Genomic DNA, 21283 nt, shown 5'->3' on the forward strand with positions numbered 1-21283 from the left:
CTTCCTGACCCAGGAATTGAGCTGGGGTCTCCTGCATTGCAGGCCGGGTAAGAGCAGATAATACATACAAGGTAGATGAAAGAATCCAATAAAGAAACAAATGAATTGCATAGCCTTAAAAGGGAACTGTCATAGTCTCTTAAGGAACATTAACTGTAGATACAGGCTGATTTATGATCACACCATATTCCACAGGTTCATGGGCTGTGAGGGAAGTGGAGATCTTAGTTAATATGGCCATTTCTATCACTGATTCTGGAGGTGCCCAATCCATCCCTTAGGTAGGTAGGGGTGGAGGAAATCCTGGTGGGAGGGGAGGCCCATGGAGCTGATTAGTCTTCTGGAAATGAGCACTTACCAGTTTGGCCCCAGACTGGCAGCCTTGGGCCCCCTGTGGTCTCACCACTACAGAGGATCCATCCCCTAATCTCTGCCCCAGGGACCCAAGGGAGCTTCTCACGGCCAACTTTGAGAGCAGTAGCCATCAGGCTTCATCTTCAGTGAGGTAATAGGCAGATGGTAACACCTGCTTTGTTAGAGATGGTCACAGTTTGAGTGAACAAACGAGAAACCATCAGCACAAACAGCTAGGACATGGAAGCAACATAAATGCCCATCAACAGATGAATGGATAAAGCTGTGGTACATATATACAATGGAATATTACTCAGCCATAAAAAGGGATATACCTGAGTCAGTTCTAATGAGGCAGATGAACCCAGAGCCTATTTGCAGAGTGAAGTGAGTCAGAAAGAGAAAAACAAATGTCGTATATTAACACATATATATGCAAACTAGAAAGACGGTACTGACAAACCTTGCAAATGCAAGGCAGCAATGGAGATGCAGACATAAGGGACAGACTCGTGGACATGGGGTGGGGGGAAGAAGGGGAGGGTGGGACGAACGGAGAGAGTAGCATGGAAACGTATACACTAACATATGTAAGCAGGTAGCCAATGGGAATTTGCTGTGTGATTCAAACTAGGACTTTGTGACAGCCTAGAGGGGCGGGATGGCGTGGGAGGTTCAACAGAGGGGACACGTGTGTACCTAATGCTGGTTCGTGTCGATGTATGGCAGAGACAAACACAATTTTGTAAAGCAATTATCCTTCAATTAAACATAGATTAATAATAATAATAAACCCATCCACACAGGAAATGAGCATCTAAAGTGAAACCCAAGTGTCAGATGGGTATGGATTGGTTAGGGCAGCCCAGAGCCCAACAGCTCCCTACAGGCCCTCCAAGGAGGAGCAGTGTGGTTGCCCATTAGTTGGTTTAAAACAAGAAGAAAGAGTCCACAAAAGAATGCTTAGTGTCTGCAAGCCTGCAAGTTCCTAACTGGGGCCACCCTAGTCATTTCTCAGCATCAGGAGTGTGAAGCCGGAAACATGATCTCCGCAGGATTGGGAGGCAGAGAAAGGAGCTTGGGACACAGCAGGCTCTCATTCAGCCCCAAATATTGCATTTTTCCATGCTGGCAGCAGACAGAAAATGACTACAGAAATCAAGAGTTCTTGGTAAGCAAACAAGACACTTTTGTAACTTCACTCTAGCCTTCTCTAGACCTTCTTTGGGAGCAGTCTGCCACACCCCAGTGGTGGCCAGGGTGACTTCATTTGGCATTCACAAAAACATTAACGAGGAACTTCCCTGGCGGTCCAGTGGTTAAGACTCCACCCTCCCAATGCAGGGGGCTCAGGTCCAATCCCTCGTCAAGGAAGATCCCACATTCCATGCGGCAGAGCAAAACTAACTAAACAAATAAAAATTATGCGGTTCTAGAAAAGAAAGAAAGAAAACAACAACAACAAAAGCAATACTAAAACCAAAAAAAAAAAAAAAAGCCTCAAAAAAATCGAAAAAATACCCCAAAACTACTAACCATGGGAGAATTCATTCCTGGGAAGTCTAAACAGAGAAACAGCAGTGTCTAGAAAAGATGAAGCCAAACACTCAAGCTGACATACGTACATACCCATCTCTAAACTTACACTTTCTAATGCTACTTCTGGAAGTGCTGGCATTACAGCAGGCCTTCTCAGCGTTTTTAAAATGCTGGTGTAAATCTCAAAGAGTCATGTCACAGACTCCCAACCTTATTTCATCAGTAGGTCACCTCCCCCATTGTATCTTATATGCAACTGCCAGGGAAGTTGGCCTCTGGTATAGACCCCCTAAGGGATCTCCCTCAGCTCTGACATTTGTTTTTTAACTGGGAGCTCACTTAGAATCTCCTGGGAAGCTTTCAGGATGTTCAGATGCCTGAATCACCTCTCCCACAGCTCCCTCCCCCACTGTAGACTCAGAGAATCATTATTTGTAGGGATGGAGACCCTGCCTGTGTGTGTTTCAAGAAAAGTCCACAGCATTTTTTTAATTCCTAATTTTTTTTTCTTTTATTAACTCCTTTTCTGAATACTAGCATCTTATTTCTGAGATTTTCATTTTAAAATGTTTTATCTGCTTTATTTAAAAAAAAAAAAAAGCCCAGAAGTGACAATGACATGAATCCCTGGTTGGGAAACAAGGACTCATAAAATAAAGTCTAGTCTCACTAGGAGGGCAATGAGAAGACCCTCAATAATTCATTCATAATTTTACCAAAGACGTACTGGGCAGCTTTGGATACCAGGAACTCGGCTCGGCGTGGGAGCTGAGAGCAGCCTGTCTTCTAGCACGATCTTCTCTAAATCCTGTTCCCCAAACTACGCACATCTCGGGCATCCCAGCCCAGAAGCCCCTCCTCTCCCCTCCATCCATGCGTCTCCTGCTCATCCTTCCAGATCAGGCAGAAACGCTGCATCCTTCATGCACCTGTCTTCGAATCCTTCCTCTGGGGTCCTCACGGCATCCCTTGAACCTCCCATAATCCTCACCACCTTCTAGCCTGTACTGTGGCAACATTTCACAACTGCCTAAAGAGCTGACCTGAATAAAAGAGTCCCGGGATCACAGAAGTCTGACAAAGTCAGCCAGCTTTCCGTACAGCTGGCCTTCTCAGAGCCTTTAACACATATTCTGTGAATCGCCAAGAGCATCACAGCATTCAGACAGTTTCCCGACTTATTTACCCATGGAAGCACTCCTCCCTGTTAATGTTGCTGAATTGTACTTCTTTGGGCATCGCAGAGGATTTGTGTTCCAAGGAGCCCCCGCTGGGAAATGCTGTCTTCTAGTTATTCCCTCCCTCCCTTCTTTCCAAAAGCACAGGGAGCATCCACAGTGAACCAGGCATGGTGCCAGGTGCCCTCACCTATGCTCATTTCAGGCACTTTGCTGAAATAACTGGAGATGGGGAGCTATGGCTGAGTAACAGACATAACCCGCAGTGTGTCCTCCATCAAAGACACACAAACACACATCAAACACAGTGACGCCACTGACCCGTCTGGCCCCTGGGGACCTGTAAAAACAACTCCTGTGACACGGCTGCATCGGAACCACAGCCTGGCACAGGATTCCAAGAGGTTGGGAAGGCAGCCGGTTTCCTGGGCCATGGAATCAAGAAAGAAGACTCTAACGGGAAATTCTCACGACGGGGGAGCATAGCTTGGAAGACAAATCGCGTGATAAAACACACTCAGCCGTTCAGCCCGTGGAACAAGGACTCGCAGATCACCAGGCTCCTCATAATAACATTATGCCGAAAGGCACAGGCCTCTAATTAGGAAAAATGTAGCAGAAACCGACTGCTGGGTCACAAATGATGGAGGCGGCTTGGCAGAGAAGCCAACGCTGGAGGCATGAACTCGGTCCCAGGGTGGGCTAACGAGCTTGGGGCCCCCACGGAAGAGTGGGAAGGGCAGAGGTGGGGGCTAGTGAAGATGCGCTCTGCCCAAACAGCAAGACACCTGCCAGGAAGACGGGCAAGTCAAGACCTTCACCCAAAGGCACAGGGCAGGTCAGTGGAGCCACTGGGCTGGCAGACTCTGATTCAGTGTCAGGAACAGACTCTCCTCCACATATAGGAAAGCCACCCGGGAGCCAGCCGTGACACTCAGTCCAGGTGGAGCTCCTGCTCCTGAAGGAAAGTTACAGGGCTCAAAATAGCCTGGAGTTAAAACTCCCTTCCAGGTCCTCCCCACCATTCTATGCAAAACAAAGAACTCTCTCACCCGAAGAAAAAATGGACATTAAGGTTGATTATGCCCAGCTCCCAGGTGGAATTCCTTGCCCCAGCTGTTTAAGAGATAACTACTCTGAACAATCTTGGAGAACAGGCCCCCTTAAGACAGTAGCTTTCCACACACATGCCTATATATCCTTATTCTTTTCTTGGGTTAGTGCAGCAGCTCACTAATCTGACTGCTGCCCCTTCTTGCTTCATTAAAGGTGGTCTGTTCCTGTAAAGTGCCGGTCTTGTTCTTTTTCCAAACCTCGCCTTCTCTAGCTCCCTTACCCTACAGCTCCACCAGCCAGTGTCTGAGAGTGCGTCAAACACAGGCCAAAGCCCTGGGAGGGACTGTGGGTGACGATGGCTTTAGGAGAAGCAGCAAACTGTGCTGAGCTGGGCAGTGCCTGTCCAGCCCTCCACGTGTTGTTATTCAGTCACTCAGTCGTGTCTGGCTCTTTGCCATCCTGTGGACTGCAGCAAGCCAGCCCTCCCTGTCCCTCACCATCTCCTGGAGTTTGCCCAAGTTCACGTCTATTGAATCACAGATGTCATCCAACCATCTCATCCGCTGTCTCCCTCTTCTCCTTCTGCCTTCAATCTTTCCCAGCATCAGAGCCTTTCCTATCCATGTAACCCATCGTTTATCAGATGGGTACTGAGCACCAGTCACGTACTGGGTTGGCCAAAAAGTCTGTCAGGGTTTTTGGTAACATCTTACACGAAAACCTGAATGAACTTTTTGGCCAACTGAATACAAGGGCACAGGCAAAGAGATGTGGTCCCTGCTTCACGGAGCTTCCGGGGGAGATGATAACTCCTACAAAGGTCACACACTGCTCATGACACAGAAAGCAATACGCCGTGGAGGGGGTGCCCTAGGATGTCAGGAAAATGTCCTCGGGGAAATGATGTGAGTTGATCTCTGAAGATGGGATCAGAATCCTCGGAATGGGAACAGCAAGTGCAAAGTCCTGGGAGGAAAGGATCCTGGGGATACAGAGGACCAAAAGGAGGCTGGAGAGGTGAGGCTGGTGTGGCGGGAACAGGGTGGAGGTGTGGGAACAGCCTGGAGGAGCAGCCCCTCACAAGGCTGGTGGCCATGTCAAGGGCTCAGTTCAGTTCAGTTCAGTTCAGTCGCTCAGTCGTGTCTAACTCTTTGCGACCCCATGAATCGCAGCACGCCAGGCCTCCCTGTCCATCACCAACTCCCAGAGTTCACTAAGACTCATGTCCATCAAGTCAGTGATGCCATCCAGCCATCTCATCCTCTGTCACCCCCTTCTCCTCCTGCCCCCAATCCCTCCCAGCATCAGCGTCTTTTCCAATGAGACAACTCTTGGCATGAGGTGGCCAAAGTACTGGAGTTTCAGCTTTAGCATCATTCCTTCCAAAGAAATCCCAGGGCTCATCTCCTTCAGAATGGACTGGTTGGATCTCCTTGCAGTCCAAGGGACTCTCAAGAGACTTCTCCAACACCACAGTTCAAAAGCATCAATTCTTCGGCACTCAGCCTTCTTCACAGTCCAACTCTCACATCCATACATGACCACTGGAAAAACCATAGCCTTGACTAGATGGACCTTTGTTGGCAAAGTAATGTCTCTGCTTTTGAATATGCTATCTAGGTTGGTCATAACTTTCCTTCCAAGGAGTAAGCGTCTTTTAATTTCATTGCTGCAGTCACCATCTGTAGTGATTTTGGAGCCCCCAAAAATAAAGTCTGACACTGTTTCCACTGTTTCCCCATCTATTTCCCATGAAGTGGTGGGAGCGGATGCCATGATCTTCCTTTTCTGAATGTTGAGCTTTAAGCCAACTTTTTCACTCTCCACTTTCACTTTCATCAAGAGGCTTTTGAGTTCCTCTTCACTTTCTGCCATAAGGGTGGTGTCATCTGCATATCTGAGGTTATTGATATTTCTCCCGGCAATCTTGATTTCCGCTTGTGTTTCTTCCAGTCCAACGTTTCTCATGATGTACTTTGCATATAAGTTAAATAAGCAGGGTGACAATATACAGCCTTGATGTACTCCTTTTCCTATTTGGAACCAGTCTGTTGTTCCATGTCTAACTGTTGCTTCCTGACCTGCATATAGGTTTCTCAAGAGGCAGATCAGGTGGTCTGGTATTCCCATCTCTTTCAGAATTTTCCACAGTTTATTGTGATCCACAGAGTCAAAGGCTTTGGCATAGTCAATAAAACAGAAATAGGTGTTTTTCTGGAACTCTCTTGCTTTTTCCATGATCCAGTGGATGTTGGCAATTTGATCTCTGGTTGCTCTGCCTTTTCTAAAACCAGCTTGAACATCAGGAAGTTCACAGTTCATGTATTGCTGAAGCCTGGCTTGGAGAATTTTGAGAATTACTTTACTAGCATGTGAGATGAGTGCAACTGTGCAGTAGTTTGAGCATTCTTTGGCATTGCCTTTCTTTGAGATTGGAATGAAAACTGACCTTTTCCAGTCCTGTGGCCACTGTTGAGTTTTCCAAATTTGCTGGCATATTGAATGCAGCACTTTCACAGCATCATCTTTCAGGATTTGAAATAGCTCAACTGGAATTCCATCACCTCCACTAGCCTTGTGCGTAGTTATGTTTTCTAAGGCCCACTTGACTTCACATTACAGGATGTCTGGCTCTAGGTCAGTTATCACACCTCTGTCTATCGGGATTAGATGCATTGTGAATACATCCTAGGGTGGATGACAGCTTGGAGGGGTCAGGACAGACTGGAGTGTGGGAGACCACATTCAGGATGTCTGAGAGATATTTAGGTGCTAAAGTCAACAGAATCTGGTGATGGTGACATTAGGGGTATGAGTGGGGCGAGGGCTGGGGAAGGTATCAACCCAGGCAGATTTCATTCCCCTAAAAATGAAGGTCCTCTAGAGTCGGGCTCTGTAGTTTCTCTTTTGGAGAGGGAACAAGTAGACATGGGCTTCCCTGGTGGCTCAGACGGTAAAGAATCCGCCTGCAATGTGGGAGACTTGGGTTCGATCCCTGGGTTGGGAAGATCCCCTGGAGAAGGGAATGGCTACCCACTCCAGGATTCTGGTCTGGAGAATTCCATAGACTGTATCGTCCATGGAGTTGCAAAGAATCAGACACGACTGAGCGACTTTCACTTCACGACTGAGCCACAGTTTTAGTACACGCTGCTGAAAAGTCACTTAGGACCCGCTGATGCCACTTTTTCTTTAACGGAGGGCCTGTGTATTGTCCAAAGGTGCAACACAATGTTGTGGTCAAGAAATCGGGCACCGGGACTTCCCTGGTGGTCCAATGGTTAAGAATCTTCCTTGCAATGCAGGGGATGTAGGTTCGATGCCCGGTTGGGGAACTAAGATCTTGCATCCGTTGGATCAACTAAGCCTGCACACCACAATTAGTGAGTCTACATGCCACAACAGAAGATCCCACATGCCACAACTAATACCCAAGGCAGCCAAGTAAATAAATAAATGATCAATAAAATTTTTTTAAAGAGAAGATAGGCCCTGAGGCCCTCCCACGGCTCCCACAGCCTTTCCTTTCCAACTGTAAGGTTTAATCTCCTTGTCTGTTAAATGGTATCAGTGTACCACTTGGGGCTGGGAGGGACTCTCATGGGGCTGGGAGGATTAAATGATAGTGTATGGAAAACAAACACTAATTGCTATTGTGTGTATGTGTGTGTGAGCATGTATGTGCTTGCACACTGGCAAGAAAGTGTTCCTTTATTTACTCATTCATTCATTCAACCCCTATCACCTATTAATACATGTCAGGCAAACTGCTAAGAAAAGAAGAGAAATGAAAGGCAAAGGAGAAAAAGATACACCCATCTGAATGTAGAGTTTCAAAGAATAGCAAAGAGAGATAAGAAAGCTTTCCTAAGTGAACAAGGCAAAGAAAAAGAGGCAAACAATAGGATGGGAAAGACTAGAGATCTCGTCAAAAAATTAGAGATACCAAGGGAACATTTCATGCAAAGATGGGCTCAATAAAGAACAGAAATGGTATGGACCTAGCAGAAGCAGGAGATATTAAGAAGAGGTGGCAAGAAGAACTGCACATAGAAAAACTGTACAAAGAGATCTTAATGACCTGGATAACCACGATGGTGTGATCACTCACCTAGAGCCAGACATCTTGGAGTGTGAAGTCAAGTGGGCCTTAGGAACATTACCAGGAACAAAGCTAGTGGAGGCGATGGAATTCCAGTTGAGCTATTTCAAATCCTAAAAGATGATGCTGTGAAAGTGCTGCACTCAATATGCCAGCAAATTTGGAAAACTCAGCAATGCTGACAGGACTGGAAAAGGCCAGTTTTCATTCCAATCTCAAAGAAAGGCAATGCCAAAGAATGTTCAAATTACTGCACAATTGTGCTCATTTCACATGCTAGCTTAGCAGCAGCAGTAGCAGCACATGCTAGCCAAGTGATGCTCAAAATCCTTCAAGCTAGGATTCAACAGTATGTGAACGAAGAACTTCCAGATGTTCAAGCTGGATTTAGAAAAGGCAGAGGAACCAGAGATGAAATTGCCAACATCTGCTGGATCATAGGAAAAGCAATGGAATTCTAGAAAAACATCTACTTCTGCTTCATTGACTATGCTAAAGCCTTTGACTGTGTGGATTACAAGAAACTGTGCAAAATTCTTAAGGAGATGGGAATGAATACCAGACCACCTTACCTGTCTCCTGAGAAACCTGTATGCAGGGAAAGAATCAACAGTTAGAACTGGACATAGAACACAAGACTGGTTCAAAATTGGGAAAGCAGTGGATCAAGGCTGTATATTGTCACCCTGCTTATTTAACTTATACGCAGAGTACATCATGAGAAATACTGGACTGAATGAAGCTCAAGCTGGAATCAAGATTTCTGGGAGAAATATCAATAACCTCAGATATGCAGATGACACCATTCTAATGGAAGAAAGAGAAGAGGAACTAAAGAGCTTCTTGATGAAGGTGAAAGAGGAGAGTGAACAAGTTGGCTTAAACTAATACAATTATGTAAAGTTTAAAAATAAAATAAAACAAAACAAACAAACAAACAAACAACTCAATGTTAAAAAAACCAAGGTCATGGCATTAGGTCCCATCACTTCATGGCAAATAGATGGGTAAACAATGGAAATAGTGACAGACTATTTTCTTGGGCTCCAAAATCACTGGATAATGACTGCAGCCATGAAATTAAGCTTGCTCCTTGAAAGAAAAGCTATGACAAACCAAGATAGCATATTAAAAAGCAGAGACATCACTTTGCTGACAAAGGTCTGTCTAGTCAAAGATATGATTTTTCCAGTAGTCATGAACGGATGTGAGAGTTGGACCATAGAGAAGGCTGAGTGCCAAAGAATTGATGCTTTTGAACTGTGGTGGTGGAGAAGACTCTTGAGAGTCCCTTGGACTGCAAGGAAATCAAACCAGTCAATCCTAAAGGAAATCAGTCCTGAATATCCATTGGAAGGACTGATGCTGAAGCTGAAGGCCCAGTCCTTTGGCCACTTGATGGGAAGAGCTGACTCACTGGAAAAGACCCTGATGCTGGGAAAGATTGAGGGCGGGAGGAGAAGGGGATGACAGAGGATGAGATGGTTGGATGGCATCACCGACTCAATGGACATGAGTTTGAGCAAGCTCCAGGAGATAGTGAAGGACAGGGAAGCCTGGACAGGGGGAGGAGTGGGCATAGCACAAGGGTAGGGATGTGGGGGCTCCTGAAAGGTGACCCAGCAAAATGTTCTGAAGAACAAGATGAGAGATGAGGGGCCTTAGAGCCAGGAACTTCCCTTCCCTCGTGGCTCAGATGGTAAAGCGTCTGCCTACAATGCGGGAGACCCGGGTTTGATCCCTAGGTCAGGGAGATCCCCTGGAGAAGGAAATGGCAACCCACTCCAGTACTGTTCCCTGGAGAAATCCATGGATGGAGGAGCCTGGTGGGCTGGGGGGCTACAGTCATGGGGCCGCAAAGAGTCGGACACGACTGAGCGACTTCACTTTCACTTTCAGAGCCAGGAAGGAAAAGTTATTTGATGGCACAGTTGAGAGGCAAAAATGTGTCTTGGATATGTAGGCTCCCACCTGGGGGAGTGCTAGAGTTTTAGGAGCCCAAGCATTTGTTCACCAGCTGCCTGCTTTGTGAACTGGTTATGTGACAGTCACCACCAGACAGGGACTTCTGGGCTTCTGGGAAGAAGTGACTGCTTTTCTACACAGTTCTGGAAAAGATTCTGAGCTTTCCATCTCTCACTTTCTCATAACAAAACCCAACCGGTGGCCAACTTTGTAGAAACAGACCTTCAAAGCCTGCTTTGAGGGGAGAGAGCACTAGAAAGGGATTACAGGTTTGAAGTCCTCTGTCACCGAACAGGAGCTCTGTGTCTTACCAGGGTCCATGACCCCTGGGATCTAATGCCTGATGACCTGAGGTGGAGTCGATGTAACAATAATAGAAGTAAAGTGCACAATAAATGCAATGTGCTTGAATGAATGGAAAACTGGTGTCTTCGATGAAACCTGTACCTAGTTCCAAAAAGGTTGGGACCACTGCTGTTAACCTAGAAAGAGAGCTAAGTCCTAATATTGGCCTTATGCAGCTTCTATACAGTTACACCAGACACCACATGGCAAAACCAAGGGGAGCTGAATGGCATGGCTAAGGTTGCATGATTAGGAAGTGGCTGAGCTGGATTTAGACCAGGTTTTCATTCCAATCCCAAAGAAAGGCAATGCCAAAGAATGCTCAAACTACCGCACAATTGCACTCATCTCACACGCTAGTAAAGTAATGCTCAAAATTCTCCAAGCCAGGCTTCAGCAATATGTGAACCGTGAACTTCCTGATGTTCAAGCTGGTTTTAGAAAAGGCAGAGGAACCAGAGATCAAATTGCCAACATCTGCTGGATCATGGAAAAAGCAAGAGAGTTCCAGAAAAACATCTATTTCTGTTTTATCGACTATGCCAAAGCCTTTGACTGTGTGGATCACAATAAACTGTGGAAAATTCTGAAAGAGATGGGAATACCAGACCACCTGATCTGCCTCTTGAGAAATTTGTATGCAGGTCAGGAAGCAACAGTTAGAACTGGACATGGAACAACAGACTGCTTCCAAATAGGAAAAGGAGTACGTCAAGGCTGTATATTGTCACCCTGCTTATTTAACTTATATGCAGAATACATCATGAGAAACGCTGGACTGGAAGAAACACAAACTGGAATCAAGATTGCCGGGAGAAATATCAATAACCTCAGATATGCAGATGACACCACCCTTATGGCAGAAAGTGAAGAGGAACTCAAAAGCCTCTTGATCAAAATGAAAGTGGAGAGTGAAAAAGCTGGCTTAAAGCTCAACATTCAGAAAATGAAGATCATGGCATCCGGTCCCACCACTTCATGGGAAATAGATGGGGAAACAGTGGAAACAGTGTCAGACTTTATTTTTGGGGGCTCCAAAATCACTACAGATGGTGACTGCAGCCATGAAATTAAAAGACGCTTACTCCTTGGAAGGAAAGTTATGACCAACCTAGACAGCATATTAAAAAGCAGAGAGATTACTTTGCCAACAAAGGTCCATCTAGTCAAGGCTATGGTTTTTCCAGTGGTCATGTATGGATGTGAGAGTTGGACTGTGAAGAAGGCTGAGCACCGAAGAACTGATGCTTTTGAACTGTGGTGTTGGAGAAGACTCTTGAGAGTCCCTTGGACTGCAAGGAGATCCAACCAGTCCATTTTGAAGGAGATCAGCCCTGGGATTTCTTTGGAAGGAACGATGCTAAAGCTGAAACTCCAGTACTTTGGCCTCCTCATGCCAAGAGTTGTCTCATTGGAAAAGACGCTGATGCTGGGAGGGATTGGGGGCAGGAGGAGAAGGGGACGACAGAGGATGAGATGGCTGGATGGCATCGCTGACTCGATGGATGTGAGTCTGAGTGAACTCTGGGAGTTGGTGATGCACAGGGAGGCCTGGCATGCTGCGATTCATGGGGTCGCAAAGAGTCAGACACGACTGAGCGACTGATCTGATCTGAGGAGACTTATGGCCCTACCAGAGCAGAAGAGGCTGCGTTTCAGTCCCACTGGGGAGGGGGATGGTGTGGCTATTCTTATGCCAGCTCTTCTCAGGCACCTTTGCTTTCTAGAGAGCTTGGCAGGAGACACAGGTTGATGGCTAGACTAGGAACCCTTTAGTAGTAGTCATGTACAAATGTGAGAGCTGGACCATAAAGAAGGCTGAGCGCTGAAGAACTGATGTTCTTGAACTGTGGTGCTGGAGAAGACTCTTGAGAGTCCCTTGGACAGCAAGGAGATCAAACCAGTCAATCCTAAAGGAAATCAACCCTGAATATTCACTGGAAGAACTGATGCTGAAGCGCCGATACTTTGGCTACCTGATGTGAAAAGCTGACTCATTGGAAAAGACCCTGATGCTGGGAAAGATTGAGGGCAGGAGGAGAAGGGGATGACAGAGGATGAGATGGTTGGATGGCATCATTGACTCAACGGACATGAGTTTGAATAAACTCTGGAAGATAGTGAAGGACAGGGAAGCCTGGAGTGCTGCAGTCCATGGAGTTGCAAAGAGTCACACACAACTTACTGACTGAACAACAGCAAGCTCAAATGAAATGAATGAGAAACTGCAACCTATAGATCCATAGAGCAATGCTAATTTCTCTAACATGTGCAACAATGCTCAGCCTATCCGTACGCATAAGCGTATGCAGACCAGTTGGGCTTTCCAGGCTGTAAATCAGATTGAAGAGTTTGGGAGTGCCTGGCAGCTTCATGTGGTGCTTTTGGTGGAAATGTCCATGTGGCGGAAACACTTTGTCTCGGGTGGAAAAAGTGAAGGCTCTAAACCACCATGGCCCCCTCTTCATGAGCTGGCAAGTGCAAAATTTGTTGATTCCCATAACAGCTCACTCCACTGGACTCTGGCTCCTGGGGATTTTTCTAGATGCACTGCCTTCCTCTCCTGCTGGGACATCCTTTAGGTCCATGAATGGATCTGATGCTGCTGGGAATCACTAATTCTAAATTAAAAACCATTAATTATCAGAGGGGAGCCCACATATACACGGGCTGTAACCGTGGAGGCTCTGGTCTAGGAGTCTCCGCCCTGTCTACCCATCTGTGTACTTGCCAGGCCAGCCACAGCACACCCAGCACTCACCTTGCCACTGCTTCAGCTTTGCCCACTGCAGGCCTCCCCTGCTACCATATAAGCTCCAGCATGTAAGCTTCCTTGCTCACTGCTGTGTCTCTGGCGCTGGTGATTTAGTTGCTAAGTCGTTTCCGACTCTTATGACCCTATGGACTGAAATCCCCAGGCTCCTCTGTCCATGGGATTCTCCAGGCAAGAATACTGGAGTGGGTTGCCATTTCCTTCTCCAGGGGATCTTCCTGATCTAGGGATTGAACCTGGGTCTCCAGCATTGCAGGCAGATTCTTCACCCACTGCTGTGTCCCTGGAGCTTGGCAGAGTCTCAGAAAATGGTGACTGAACTAACAAATGGGCTAACTAGAGACTGGATCAGAGCCTGAAAGTTCTGGAGCTGTGACATCCTCCAAACGTGGCTCAGCTCTGTCTGGGATGACCCAAGCCCTGCCTTCCTTGCCCGTCTGTTGTATTTCCATAATGCAGGGCTGCCTGGTGCTGTCATCGTCACCACCTTAGGCCACCTTGCTGGCTTGCTGGCCTGTCTCTACCCTGGATAGTGAGTTCTTTGATGGCATAATTGTATTTTTTTTTTTTAAATCTGTGTATCCCCAGAGATGAAAGGCAAGAGATTACAGGTATAGGTCTTACCATGAGAGACTCAGGAAAGCAAGCCATCCGGGGGTAAGGAAATATTGGGTTGGCCAAAAGGTTAGTTCAGGTTTTGCCATCAAGATGTTACAGGAAAACCCAAAGGAACTGTACTGCTAACCTAATACCTGGAAAGGCTACCACCAGATAGGTCCAAGTGTCTGCAAGGCCAATTCTCATGCCAGCCCCAGCTGTTGCTGTGAATCTGTTCCCTGGGATGCTGTGGCCAGCTGTGCTATCAGAGGGGCGTTAAGCATCACCCTCCAGCCACCTGGGGGCTCCTGAAGGGGACCTGTTTGGGGAGTCTTATTTTATGAGGCACAGACTCCTAAGACTCTAAGCCAAGGCAACCTCAGAAGATATAAAGCAGGTGGCCTTCTCATCTTAAAAAAAAAAAAACAACTTAGGCTCAGACGTAAAGAATTTGCCTGCAATGCAAGAGAGATCCAGGTTCTATCCCTAGGTCAGGAAGATCCCCTGGAGAAGGAAATGGCAGCCCACTCCAGTATTCATGCCTGGAGAATTCCATGGACAGAGGAGCCTGGCAGGCCACAGTCCATAGGGTTGCAAAGTGTTGGACATGACTGAACAACCAACACTCACTTTCTCATCTAACAGTGCACTCTCATCCTTAGAGAGATGTATTTTAAGATCGTCTACAGATAATTCCACATTACGACTTTGGTAGAAGCCATCACAGAACATGGAGTGAAATAGGACATTAGGTTGTTAAATTAGCATCTTCTGGGAATTAGCACAAGTTCCTTGAATCCCTCCCTGGCTACCAGGTGGTATTTACAGACAGTCTCCACAGGCAGTGCCTGAATTCTCAAGATCAGGTTGTCACCCAGGAACTGTGTTATAACTCCACGCTTGTGGAGATGAAGCATGGACAGGGTAATAACCACAGGGCCGGTGAAGGGTGGGACGGGGATCTGAGCTCAAGGTCATCTGAGGTTCTCACTGCTGTTTTCAAGCATCTCCAGAGACAGTGCCCCTCATTAGAGCCCAGTAGAGGCACTCATCAGACCTCTAAAGCAAGCACTGTGAGCCCGAGGTGGCAGCTGCTGACGGTGGGCCAGGCCACATGCCTGGTTCCTGCAAAGAAATCACCGTCTACCTCTTTCCCACCCCAGCCTCACCGAGAAGGAACGCTGCAGACTTGCTCCTGCCCGCTTCCCAAATCTAGCACGTTCTTCAGGACACCCAGCAAGAAGGGGTCCTTGAATTAGGGAGCACTGCACATCTCTCTTAAGTGGGGAGAGGGGGCAGCTTTGAGGCTGCCCATCATCACTCTCACCTCTAAGATGCTGAGCCAAATATAGAAAGCACCAGGGGGTGTGTGGGGGGGGACTCCTCATTTTCATTCTGCATCACTGTTTGTGTCTGTTTTTTGAAAAAAAGATGCACTTCTTTTCCCTCTAAAAACGATGGTGAGCACTTTGCCTCTCTCTGAAGTGGGACTTCGTTATCAAGACTTGAGTTAATATTTCCTTCCAGAGGAACATGGCTCTCATCTCTAATGGAGGGGCTGGAGGGCCAGAGAGAATCTAAGGAAATGCACTCTGGATGTGGCTTTTCAAGAACGCCTGCATCAGGCAAAGAGAACCAGCTTCAAAGTCTTTTCCTGCTTTCATGTGCTTGCAAGTGGCCTGGAAGAGTTCAAAGCGGGGGGCTGGGGGGGGCATGAAACATCCGGCTCCCTCCTTCCCTCCCCACTTTCTTCCTTCTACGGACACTTATATTTATCCTACACCAGGTGCAATGTTAGCCACTGGGTTCTCAGCTGGGAGGATCTTGTCTGCTGCCCCTTCAATAAATGGTAGTCCCTTTGTTTTTGCTTTATCAAGTGCATTTACTTCTCAGGGGTCAGTTAAGCACAGGACCAGGGAAGGCAGATCATGTAAAACCAAGGGGATTCTGTTTCAAGTCCCCCAGCATCCAGTCCTGAGCGTCCCTCAAGAAGGAGGTGTCCTTACCTCTCAGCTGCTGGAAGCAAGAGGCGCTGCTGTCTGGCTCCAGGGGGTGTCTCAGGACCCCATTGCTGGGTTTGGGTCTCTCGTATTCTCTTTCGGGGAGCATGGCCTGCTCGCTCTCCAGGGCGGGGTCTGAGTGTGGGGGCAGAGACTGTGGGAACCCGAACATCAAGACGGAAGAGAAGAAGAGTAAGGCACCGCAGAGCAGAAAGCCACCCCACCAGGCTCCGATCCAGCGGGGGTCGTCTGGGGTGATGTCCAGGTTACCTGCAACAACCAGAGAGAGCACGGTTAACAGGAGAGCAGCAGGCAGGGCCGGGCACTTGGCTGAGTCTTGCAATCAGCTGTAGAGACAGGCCAGGGGTGGGGAAGAGTGGACAATGGGCAGAGCAGCCTGGGGCCTCCTAGCTGTGCTTCTGGTTTTCCCCAAGCTGAAGGCTGATCGCATTCCCTCCTTAATTTTCTTGTCTACTTTGTGCTTGTATCTGTCTAAACAAAAACAGTGAGAAGCCAGACACCCCCTGAATTTAGGCAGGCTTTGACTGACTTGGCAGAGCTGCCAAGGTCTGCTAACAAAAGCACAGGGAGACAGAAACATTAATCGTTCAAGGGTGTATTTTTATTATGTATGTTCACACTCACCGCCCCCACAAAGCTGCTACCCTGAGATCCCCTTCCACACCGCACTCTCCCAGCCTTAAATTGGTTCACAGATCATATAGAGCGGTGCAGAATGGAAACCAAGAGCCAGGACACCTGGAAAGAAACCCTGCCCACTTCTCACAGTGCGACCTCAGGCTAGCGATCTGAACTCCACGCCTCAGCAGAACTGATCTATAGAATGCTGATTATTATGACGTACTTACCCTGATCGAGTTCGGAAGATCAAATGAGCCACACCAGACACAAAGTGCTCAGAACAGTGTCTGGCGCGTGCTTAAGCACTTAATTGATGTGAGCTTAATATTCATGGTGAGGGTTCTTTTCCTAAGCTGCTAGTGTGTATGTGTGTGTGAGCATTAGTTGCTCAGTCATGTCTGACTCTTAGCGACTTCATGGACTAATTCTCCCAGCAAGAATACTGGAGTGGGTAGCCATGCCCTTCTCCAGGGGATCTTCCCAACTGAGGGATCAAACCTGGATCTCCTGCATTGCAGGCACATTCTTAACCATCTGAGCCACCAGGGAAGCTGATGGGGATGGGTTAATTCAAACTTCCGTGATGGCCTGTGGTCTGGGGGCCAGTCCTCTACTGAAAGCTCCGTAGCCAGTGTCTATGCTTTGAGGCTCCATGCGAGTGGTGTGGCCTTCTAGTACTATGACTTGTTTGACTCTCCAGCTGGAGTCAAGAAGATGCACATTTCTGTTGCCCCCTTGGCAGATGTTTTTCCCTCTTTCCACGTCTCCCTTGCAGAGCAGGGCGCTCCCACGTGAGCTGCTTAGAGATATCTCTGATGATGATCCCACGCCCCTGGAGCACAGAAGGAAACTCATCTCAGCGATCTGGGATACAGCAAATGAGCTAAGAAGTAATGAGGCTGCAGGCCTGGACGGGCTTGGGAAGAGAAATGACCGCAGTCACGGGATGAGCACTCCCCCATGTCTAAGTGCTCTTCCTGAAGACTCTTCAGTTATCAGTGATGAAAATGCCAGCTGTCATCTGCTGAGGGCTCACTCTGCACCGGGCGCTATGTGGAGTTCCAATCAACCCTCCCCACAACCCTATGATGTAGAGCTTTTTTTTTAATTGTCCTTATATAATACAGATGGAGAAATCAAGGCTTAGAAAGGCTGGGTGTGGGCTTCCTCGGTGGCTCCATGGTAAAGAATATGCCTGCCAGTGGAGACAAATTTGATCCCTGGTCTGGTAAGCTCCCACGTGTCACGAAGCAACGAAGCCTGTGTGCCAGAACCACTGAGCTTGTACTCCAGAGACTGGGAACCACAACCACTGAAGCCCACCTGCCCTAGAGCCCGTGTTTCGCAACAAGAGGAGCCACTGCAGTGAGAAGTCCATGCACCACAAACGGAGAGTAGCCCCACTAGCTGCAAATAGAGAAAAAGCCTGCGCAGCAACGAAGATCCAGCACAGCCAAAAACAAATAAGTAAAATTATATTAAAAAAAAAAGGAACTGGAAAGGCTGAGTGCCTTGCCTACATCCACAGAGTTGAAGACCAGAACATAGGCATTCAGATGCCAAGGGCTCTGCTCTCTCCCTCTTGACTGGAAGGCCTTTGTTTCGGGCTCTCTAGAGGGTTCTTAATGGATAATTCCTCTGCTCTGGGCAGTGGGTAAGATGACCAGCTCTTCTGATGGGTGGCAACTTGGCTTTTGGAACACTGGTGGTCTCTAACCTGGAGGCCTTGACATCAACCAAGCAGCAATAGCCAGGGCACGTGAATGGACCAAACACTTTTGTGCAGGTACATACTGGAGAGGAGAAAGCGCACACTCTAGTGGGCTTGCTGAATCTCACTATTTCTACTTACTAGCGTGTGATATTAAATCCCACTCTTGCTACTTACTAGCATGTGATGCTGGGAAAGTTACTCACCCTCCCTGACTCTTAGTTTCATCATTTGCAGAATAAAGATGATAGATAGCCAAGGACAGTGGTTACCAGGCTGAGAGGTAATGAACCAGCATCTCCTGACACATAGTAGGCTCTTACGTATTGGAGCACTTAATCTTGAACTTTTAGGGGTATATTTATGTCAATGGGAATTTTAAGGTATAGATTTTTTTTCATTTAACAATGCGTTGTAAAGATCTCTCAAAATTACCACACATTATATTAATGCTACGTAGTATTCCATTTTAGGGATTACATAAATTTTTAGCTAGTTTCTTAAGTCTTGTATACTGAGGTATTTTTTAATCTTTTTATTAATATCAACACTTCTGAGAAGAGCTTCCTAGTAGCTCAGTCACTGGATATAAACAGTATTTTTAAAGTAAATTCCTATATGGAGAAATTTTGCATGGCACTAATGCACAATTAGGGCTTCCCTAGCGGCTCAGTAGTAAATAATCCATCTGCCAATGCAAGAGATGTGGGTTTGATCCTTGGGTGGGGAAGATCCCCTGGTGAAGGAAATGACAACCCTCTCCAGTATTCTTGCCTAGAAATCTCATGGCCGGAGGAGCCTGGTGGGCTATAGTCCGTAGGGTCACAAAGAGTTTAACAGAACTTAGGGACTAAACAACAGCAATGCACAATTATATGCCTTCTGATGGTTATTAACAAGTAGGAGTCTAATTTACCAATGTCAGTTTCCATTGCTATCGGGGGTGTGAAAATGCTTGGTCTTCAAACCCATCTACTCCAACAAAAGGTACAGATTTTTTTTTTTAAGTACAGTGTAGAAAAACAGGGTGATGTTGAAAGCATCTTTATGCAAACAGGAGAAGAGAAAAGGAAGTCACACCACCCTGGAGCTGAGCAAGACTGTTCGCACCAATCCCTTACTGTTTTCCTTCACCTGCTGCCAAGCACTGAATGAAAACAAAAGACGGGAAAGGGGAAATACAGTATTTCCCCCCTCTGTCTCTGGGCCCCATAAAGCTGCCAGATGTGAGCCAGCAGGGGGAGAGAAAGCCTGGCAGCTGTTTGGGAGAAGGAAATCAGAAGCACGTGGACAGTCATATTTTAGACAGGAAGTTAGTGACTGCTATACGGTGAGAAAGCACTCCTGGGAGAGGGGCGGCCCTGGGGGAGGTGGGCCTTTGTGTGAAAGTGAGGCAACTCGCTCCCTGCGGGCTTGTGTCTGCAGGCAGAAAGCCAGTATGTGCTCACAGTTCCTGAGACAGGGCTAGGACCCACCTGTGACAGCATCAGCGCACACCGGCCACTTTGGAAGGGGCGGGCGGGGCGGGTCTGCAGAAGGCAGGGATCTGAAGAACCAGGAAAATCACGGCTGACTATTCTGGGAAGTATTGATTTTTTTCCCCTCTGTTTCAATTATCCAGTGGACGGTGGCAGGGAGAGAAATAACAGGCTGAGAAGAAACTACTCAGCCTTGGAGCGGGCTGCCCTCAGGACCGGCCAGCCTCATGAGCAGAGCTTCGGCCTGGTTCTGGGAGCTCTTGCGGAGACAGTGAATGCTTGACACCAGCCTGAGACACATCTTTTCTTTTTCAAATTTGTAAAAATTGAAGCAGAGTTGCTTTGTGGGCTTGCCAGATGGAGCTAGTGGTGAAGAACCTGCCTGCCAGTGCAGCAGACATAAGAGACCTGGGGTCGATCCCTGGGTTGGGAAGATCCCCTGGAGGAGGGCATGGCAACCCACTCCAGTAGTCTTGCCCGGAGAATCCCATGGACAGAGGAGCCTGGAGGGCTACAGTCCATGGGATCACAAAAAGTCAGACCAGACTGAAGTGACTTAGCACATATATGTAATTGTTTTACAATGATGTGTTAGTTTCTGCTGTACAATGAAGTGAATCAGCCATATGTATACACATATCTGCTTCCTCCCACCCCTCTATCCCTGCCAACCCCTCTAGGTCATCACAGAGCATCAAGCTGGGCTCCCTGTGCTATAAAGCAGATTCCCACTATATATCTGTTTTACACATAATATGTATACATATCAATGTTAGTCTCTCAATCTGTCCCACCCTCCCCTTTCCCCCACCCCATGTCCACATTGGATATTCTCTACAGGTATGTCTCTATTCCTGCCCTGAACATAGGTTCACCTGTATCTGTTTTCTAGATTTCACGGATATACATTAATATATGATACTTTTCTCTTTCTGACTTATTTCACTCTGTATGACAGACTCTAGGTCCACCCACATCTCTGCTAATGATCCAATTTCATTTTTCTGAGGCACTTCCTTACTCTACCTATCTCAACAATGAATAGTATTTTTAAGACGCCTCTTGGCCATTGAAGCTGACTATCACCCCCTCTGGCCTGGCAATTGTCACAACTCAGCATTATCGAAACAAAAGCTATGACAAACCTAGATTGCATACTAAAAGCAGAGACATCACTTTGTCAACAAAGGTCCATATAGTCAAAACTGTGGTTTTCTCCAGTAGTCACGTACAGATGTGAGAGCTGGACTATAAAGGCTGAGCACTAAAGAATTGATGCTTTTGAACTGTGGTGCTGAAGAAGACTCGAGAGTCCCTTGGACTGCAAGGAGATCCAACCAGTCCATTCTAAAGGAAATCAACCCTGAATATCCATTGGAAAGACTGATGTTGAAGGTCCAATACTTTGGTCACCTGATGCAAAGAGCCGACTCATTGGAAAAGACCCTGATGCTGGGAAGGACAGAAGGCAGGAGGAAAAGGGGGCAGCAGAGGATGAGATGGTTGGATGGCATCACCGACTTGATGGACATGAGTTTGATCA

At 47.2% G+C, this 21283-nt stretch overlaps 1 protein-coding gene across 2 annotated transcripts in view; it reads right to left on the bottom strand.

The window, feature by feature from the left end:
• Positions 1-21283, bottom strand: part of SLCO3A1 (solute carrier organic anion transporter family member 3A1) — a 377645-nt gene that overhangs the window by 60031 nt on the left and 296331 nt on the right. For both annotated transcript variants that reach the window (XM_005221711.5, NM_001001134.1), the window contains 1 exon segment: positions 15916-16179. In XM_005221711.5, the coding sequence (XP_005221768.1) occupies positions 15916-16179 (264 nt within the window).

This window comes from Bos taurus, chromosome 21 (genome assembly GCF_002263795.3).
Source record: "Bos taurus isolate L1 Dominette 01449 registration number 42190680 breed Hereford chromosome 21, ARS-UCD2.0, whole genome shotgun sequence".
Classification (NCBI taxonomy): domain Eukaryota; kingdom Metazoa; phylum Chordata; class Mammalia; order Artiodactyla; family Bovidae; genus Bos; species Bos taurus.